This window comes from Pinus tabuliformis, chromosome 9, assembly GCF_031772625.1.
Source record: "Pinus tabuliformis cultivar Carrire ecotype Pingquan chromosome 9, CPIR1, whole genome shotgun sequence".
In the NCBI taxonomy this organism is placed as follows: Eukaryota; Viridiplantae; Streptophyta; class Pinopsida; order Pinales; family Pinaceae; genus Pinus; species Pinus tabuliformis.
In genome coordinates, this window is record NC_142307.1 from 1,059,551,826 (window position 1) to 1,059,558,970 (window position 7,145).

Sequence of the window (7,145 nt, forward strand, 5' to 3'; positions counted from 1 at the left end):
GATTATCTCATGCGTGAGGAGGATGCCATCCATTATTTGTCGTCCTTCCACATACCCTGACTGTTCTGGAGATATAAGCAGAGGTAGGAGGGGCTTCAATCTGTTGGCTATGACTTTTGTTATGACTTTGTAGATGCGATTGCAGAGGGCAATGGGCCTGAACTTGTCAGGCGTGATGGAGTTCTCCTCTTTGGGTATGAGAGTGATGAAAGTGGAGTTGAGGGAGGGGAGGAGCCAGCGCATGGTCCTGGATTCCTCAACAATCTGCCACACCTCCAATTTTATCATGTCCCAAAAGGCATCGAAGAAAGTGGTAGTGAATCCATCTGGGCCTGGGGCCTTACCTTCTTTGAGCTGGGCCATTGCGTCATCTACCTCCTGAGGAAGAATGGGACTCATTAGAAGCTTGTTATGATCCTCCGATATGATTTTTGGCACATTTCTGATTATTTTTTCAATAGTCGGTTGCCTATCATTTGCTGGTTCCTGATGGACAAGTTGGAAATGGTCCAGGAGTGCTTCTTCAATTTCTGCATGCGATTCTACTTTTTCCCCTGTCTGTTTTTGGATGAAGGGGATGGAGTTGTGCATCCTTCTCTACACTGTAGTTCTGTGGAAAAATTTGGTGTTGCGCTCCCCCTCCTTCAGCCACCTGACCCTTGATTTTTGCCTCGAGTAGATTTCCTCCTGCTTCCTTCTTTCTTCAATCTGACTGTTAATAAGTCGCTCTTGGTTCAGGGTGGTCTCCGTGTGTCCCTCTGTAATTACTTTTTGTTGGAGATTCACCAACTCTTGATGCAGATCTTGTTGCGCCTTAAATATCTTTCCAAAGGTCTCCCTGTTCCATTTTTTTAGCTGATTTTTTAGGTGCCTTAGCTTCTGTTGGAATTGATACATCCACGCGCCTTCCGGAGGGAGGAAAGAGGCCCAGGTCGTTTTGACGAAATCCTTGAATGCAGGGTGAGACAGCCAGAAACTCTCGAATCGGAAGGGTCTTTTTGTCTGATCCCCGGGTCTCCTCCATTGAAGAGCTATTGGCCAGTGATCCGACCCCGAATGAGCGAGAATTTCAGCTGAGAGGTCTCCGCCAAGGTGCACTGAGTTGTCAAAGATTAGAAATCGGTCTAATTTGGAGGCGATACGGGAGTTTCCAGCTCTGCAATTGCTCCAGGTGAAGGTGCCATTGCAGAATGGCATGTCGATGAGGGAAGTTGCTTGGATGAAGTCTTTGAAGCGTGCAGCGTCCGGCTCCAATCTGTATCTTCCGCCAATCTTTTCCTCGCTATTAGTGATCATATTAAAGTCCCCTGCCATTATCCATAGTGGGTGACTTCTGTTATTGCTAAGGACTTCAATAGTGTCAAGGAGCCTGATTTTGCTACCTGTGTCTTGCGGAAAATAGACATTAGATAGATTGCCATGAATGTTAGTTCCCAGGATGTGGAAGACTGCTTGAATAAAGTGGTGAGAGGCATGAAAATCCGTGAGAGTGACCGCTTGGGAGTTCCATGCTATAGCTAGCCCTCCTGAGGCTCCCATGGCATCTACAGCAACCGAACGACAGCCTGGCCAAGCCTTGGAAAGTATATCTCCTAGGGTAGAACTGTTACACTTTGTTTCCTGGAGAAAGCACATCTGTGGCTTTTCCATTTTTATCATGTTCTTTAACATTCTTAGTTTTCCGGGGCTGTTAAGCCCTCTTAGATTCCAGGATACGAGCTTCATGGATCAACTACTGTTGGAGGGCCTGTAGTACTTCGTTAACTTTGCATATCTGCCTGAATCAACCAGGATTTTTCCTACCTCGATAGTTCGTTGGAGATCTTTCTTCCGTCCTCTCTTTTTAGAGTCTTTTGGGCGCAGGTGGCTATCCCAATGACTGCCTGGTTGTATCCCAAGTTGGTGTTGATGATAGGCCCTTGAGATAACCATTTCGAGCTTATCAAGTTGAAGCTCTGAGATGGATTCATATGCCCTTTTTTTGCATGCTGCTTCTAGCTCCAGAATGTCTAAACCGTTGAGATCTATGCTCTCCGGTTCTTCGTCCATTTGCTGCACTTGTTCGCTTTCTTCCTTGTTGATTTCTGAGTCTTGGTGAACATCCTCCTTTCCATCAACTTCCATGTTCTTGTTAGACTGCTCGGGATCTTTGCTGAGGATAGAAGGGGGAGCAGTGGGGGCAGAAGATTTGGAGGATGGATCGATGGAGGACGGGCGAGATGGAGAAGAGGGGCGCGAGGGGATGGGATCAGAGGTGAGGGGTTGGTCTTCAGAGGTTTGGGCAAGTATATCGAAGCTGTTCTTGGATGCAACATTGGAGGGTTTGTTTGGCTGGGGTTTGGGTCCATTTTGAGGCTTCTTATGCGAGCGTTTTCTATTTGTAACCTTGGTGAACCATCCTGGATTTGGTTCTCAGAGGGTGCAGGGGTATTATCTTTGATATTGAGAGGGCAGTCCCTGAAGAGATGTCCCAGAGCATGGCATCTTCTGCATCTAAAGGGAACATGCTCATAATCAAAAGGCTGGGTCCATTCTTCATCTCTGTGGGAAAGAGTGATCGACTCTGGCAGAGCTTCATTCAGGCGGATAAAAACACAGATTCGTGCGTAGGATATATACTTACGCGTTTTATTTTCTTCGGTTGTCCTGATGTATTCTCCCACTCCATTTCCAATACCCTTAAGTATTCTTTCGTCCCAATATTCATCTGGAAGGGAGTAGAGTCTGATCCAAACCGGGGCCCAAGTGACGTCTTCTTTGTCTGGGTTGAATCTTGGAATCCATTCCCTCAGATAGAGTCCTGCTGCATTGAAAAAGTAAGGCCCTCCTTCCAGGACTCTGTATTTGTCCTCTAGACAGACAAAGATTGCGGTGAAGAAGCCTTTTGGCCCCAGTTGAAGGGTAACATCTCCTTTGGGTCTCCATTTCACCGCTATCCAACCGTATAAAGCTCGTTTAGTCAGCCAGAAGCCTATGAACTTCCCAATGAGGGCGTGTTCGGTCATGTACTCTATTCTTTCATCTATGATGTCTCCAGGCAGCTCGATTCTCGGCCTTTCCTTGGCGACAGGTCGGCATGTAGAAGAGAAGACTTTTTGCCTCAGATCTGGGCTTGCATGTCCTTCTGGCTCGTGACCGTCCTTGTTTGTCTGGTGATTCTTCTCGCTGTCCTCCTTGTACTGTTGTTTCCCTTTGTCCAATATTTCCTGATTTACTGAACCATAAATGACTGTAGTTTCAGGTGGGTATTGTGTGGGGGAGGGCTCTGACGCCCCCCCTGAGGCTGATCCATTGCCTCTGCTAGGATACTGCAGCTCTGTCACGCTGCAGCGCTATTCCTGCCGGCTTGGTGCGTCTGCTGCGCAGTGCCAACGGCTCCGTTGAGGGTTTCTTGCCTAACCCTAGATCGCAACCGCAGCGCCTTCCGAAAATTGTGATTCAATTTTGAATCGTTTTATGTTTTATGTTTTACTATATTATAGCACTATTTTGTAACACTATTATACTAATCAATATCATTATTTAATTCATGTCATTACTATATTGTTCGTTTGTTTTATATTTTATGTTTTACTATTTTGTAACACCATTTTGTAACACTATTATCCTAATCATTATCATTATTTATTTCATGTTATTAATATATTCATAATTTTAATTCATGTTATTACTATATTGTTTGTTTTATGTTTTATGTTTTACTATAATGTAACACTATTTTCTAACACTTGTATACTAATAATTATAATTATTTAATTCATGTGATTACTATATTAATAATTTTAATTCATGTTGTTAGTATATTGTTTGTTTGTTTTATGTTTTAATTTATACTATTCTGTAATGCTATTATACTAAACATTATCATTCTTTAGTTCATGTTATTACTATATTAAGAATTATAATTCATGTTATTACTATATTGTACGTTTGTTTTACTATATTGTAACACTATTAAACTAATCAATATCATTATTTAATTCATGTTATTACTATATTGTAAGTTTGTTTTATGTTTTATGTTTTACTATTTTGTAATACTACTATACTATTCATTATCATTGTTTAATTCATGTGATTAGCATATTGTTTGTTTGTTTTATGTTATACTATTTTGCAACAGTATTTTGTAACACTGCTATAATAATCATTATCATTATTTAATTCATGTTATTACTATATTGTTTGTTTGTGTTATGTTTTATGTTTTACTATTTTATAACACTATTTTGTAACAGTATTATACTAATCATTTCAATTATTTAATTCATGTTATTACTATATTAATAATTTTAATTCATGTTATTACTATATTGTTTGTTTGTTTTATGTTTTATATTTTACAATTTTGTAACACCATTTGTTAGCACTATTTTGTAACACTATGATACTCATCATGATCAATATTTAATTCATGTTATTACTATATTAATAATTTTAATTTATGTTATTATTATATCAATAATTTTAATTCATGATATTACCATTTTTTTATGTTTTACAGTTTAGTATATTGTAAGACTATTTCTTAACACTATTATACTAATCAGTATCATTATTTAATTCATGTTATTAATGAATTTTTTGTTTGTTTTATGTTTCATATTTTACTGTTTTGTAAAACTATTTTGTAAAAATATTATACTAAACATTAACTTTATTTAACTCATGTTATTACTATATTTTATGTTTGTTTTATGTTTTATGTTTTACTATATTGTAACACTATTTTGTAACACTATTATACTAATCAATATAATTATTTAATTCATGTTATTACTGTCTTGTTCATTTGTTTTATATTTTATGTTTTACTATTTTTGTAACAATATTATACTAACCATTATCATTATTTATTTCATGCTATTACTATATTAATAATTTTAATTCATGTTATTACAATATTGTTTATTTGTTTTATGTTTTACTATATTGTAACACTATTATACTAATCATTATCATTATTTAACTCATGTTATTACTATATTAATAATTTTAATTCATGTTATTACTATATTTCTTGTTTGTTTTATTCTTTTTCTAACATTATTCTGTAACACTATTATACTAATCATTATCATTATTTAATTCATGTTATTATTATATTGTTTGTTTGTTTTATGTTTTATTTTTTACTATTTTATAACACTATTTTGTAACACTATTATACTAATCTTATCATTATTTAATTCATGTTATTACTATATTTTTTTTGTTTTATGTTTTATGTTTTACTATATTGTAACACTATTATAATAATAATTATAATTATTTAATTCATGTTATTAATATATTGTTTGTTTGTTTTATGTTTTATGTTTTACTATTTTGTAATACGATTTTGTAACACTATTATACTAATCATTATCATTATTTAGTTCATGTTATTAGTATATTAATAATTTTAATTGATGCCGCTATTATATTGTTTGTTTGTTTTATGTTTTACTTTATACTATTTTGAAACACTATTATACTAAACATTATCATTCTTTAGTTCATGTTATTACTATATGAATAATTATAATTCATGTTATTACTATATTGTAAGTTTGTTTTACTATATTGTAACACTATTATACTAATCAATATCATTATTTAATTCAAGTTATTACTATATTTTTGTTTGTGTTATGTTTTATGTTTTACTATTTTATAACACTATTTTGTAACCGTATTATACTAATCATTTTAATTATTTAATTCATGTTATTACTATATTAATAATTTTAATTTATGTTATTATTATATCAATAATTTTAATTCATGATATTACCATTTTTTTATGTTTTACAGTTTAGTATATTGTAAGACTATTTTGTAACACTATTATACTAATCATTATCATTTTTTAGTTCATGTTATTAATGTATTTTTTGTTTGTTTTATGTTTTACGTTTTACTGTTTTGTAAAAATATTTTGTAAAACTATTATACTAAACATTAACATTATTTAATTCATGTTATTACTATATTGTTTGTTTGTTTTATGTTTTATGTTTTACTATATTGTAACATTATTTTGTAACACTATTATATTAATCATTATTATTATTTAATTCCTGTTATTACTATATTAATAATTTTAATTCTGGTTATTACTATATTGTTTGTTTCCTTTATGTTTTATGTTTTACTATAACGTAACACTATTATACTAATCAATATAATTATTTAATTCATGTTATTACTGTCTTGTTCATTTGTTTTATATTTTATGTTTTACTATTTTCTAACAATATTATACTAATCGTTATCATTATTTATTTCATGTTATTACTATATTAATAATTTTAATTCATGTTATTAAAATATTGTTTATCTGTTTTATGTTTTACTATATTGTAACACTATATTGCAACATTATTATACTAATCATTATCATTATTTAACTCATGTTTTTACTATATTAATAGTTTTAATTCATGTTATTACTATATTCCTTGTTTGTTTTATTCTTTTTCTAACACTATTCTGTAACACTATTATAGTAATCATTATCATTATCTAATTCATGTTATTATTATATTGTTTGTTTGTTTTATGTTTTATTTTTTACTATTTTATAACACTATTTTGTAACACTATTATACTAATCTGATCATTATTTAATTCATGTTATTAATATATTGTTTGTTTGTTTTATGTTTTACTATTTTGTAATACGATTTTGTAACACTATTATACTAATCATTATCATTATTTAGTTCATGTTATTAGTATATTAATAATTTTAATTGATGTCGTTACTATATTGTTTATTTGTTTTATGTTTTACTTTATACTATTTTGTGACACTATTATACTAAACATTATCATTCTTTAGTTCATGTTATTACTATATGAATAATTATAATTCATGTTATTACTACATTGTAAGTTTGTTTTATGTTTTATGTTTTACTATTTTGTAATACTACTATACTAATCATTATCATTGTTTAATTCATGTTATTAGCATATTGTTTGTTTGTTTTATGTTATACTATTTTGCAATAGTATTTTGTAACACTACTATACTAATTATTATCATTATTTAATTCATGTTATTACTATATTGTTTGTTTGTGTTATGTTTTATGTTTTACTATTTTATAACACTATTTTGTAACAGTATTATACTAATCATTTTAATTATTTAATTC

At 31.7% G+C, this 7,145-nt stretch overlaps 1 protein-coding gene across 1 annotated transcript; it reads right to left on the bottom strand.

The window, feature by feature from the left end:
- Window positions 1-597: 597 nt before the first annotated feature.
- On the bottom strand, window positions 598-1,650 carry LOC149152390 (uncharacterized). Its single transcript, XM_089443461.1, has one exon. It carries the CDS (start codon window positions 1,648-1,650, stop codon window positions 598-600), a length of 1,053 nt encoding a protein of 350 aa, XP_089299587.1.
- Window positions 1,651-7,145: the final 5,495 nt, after the last annotated feature.

Excerpts from the sequence above, each read along its gene's own strand:
- LOC149152390 (XM_089443461.1), bottom strand. The coding sequence starts at position 1,650 with ATGGAAAAGCCACAGATGTGCTTTCTCCAGGAAACAAAGTGTAACAGT.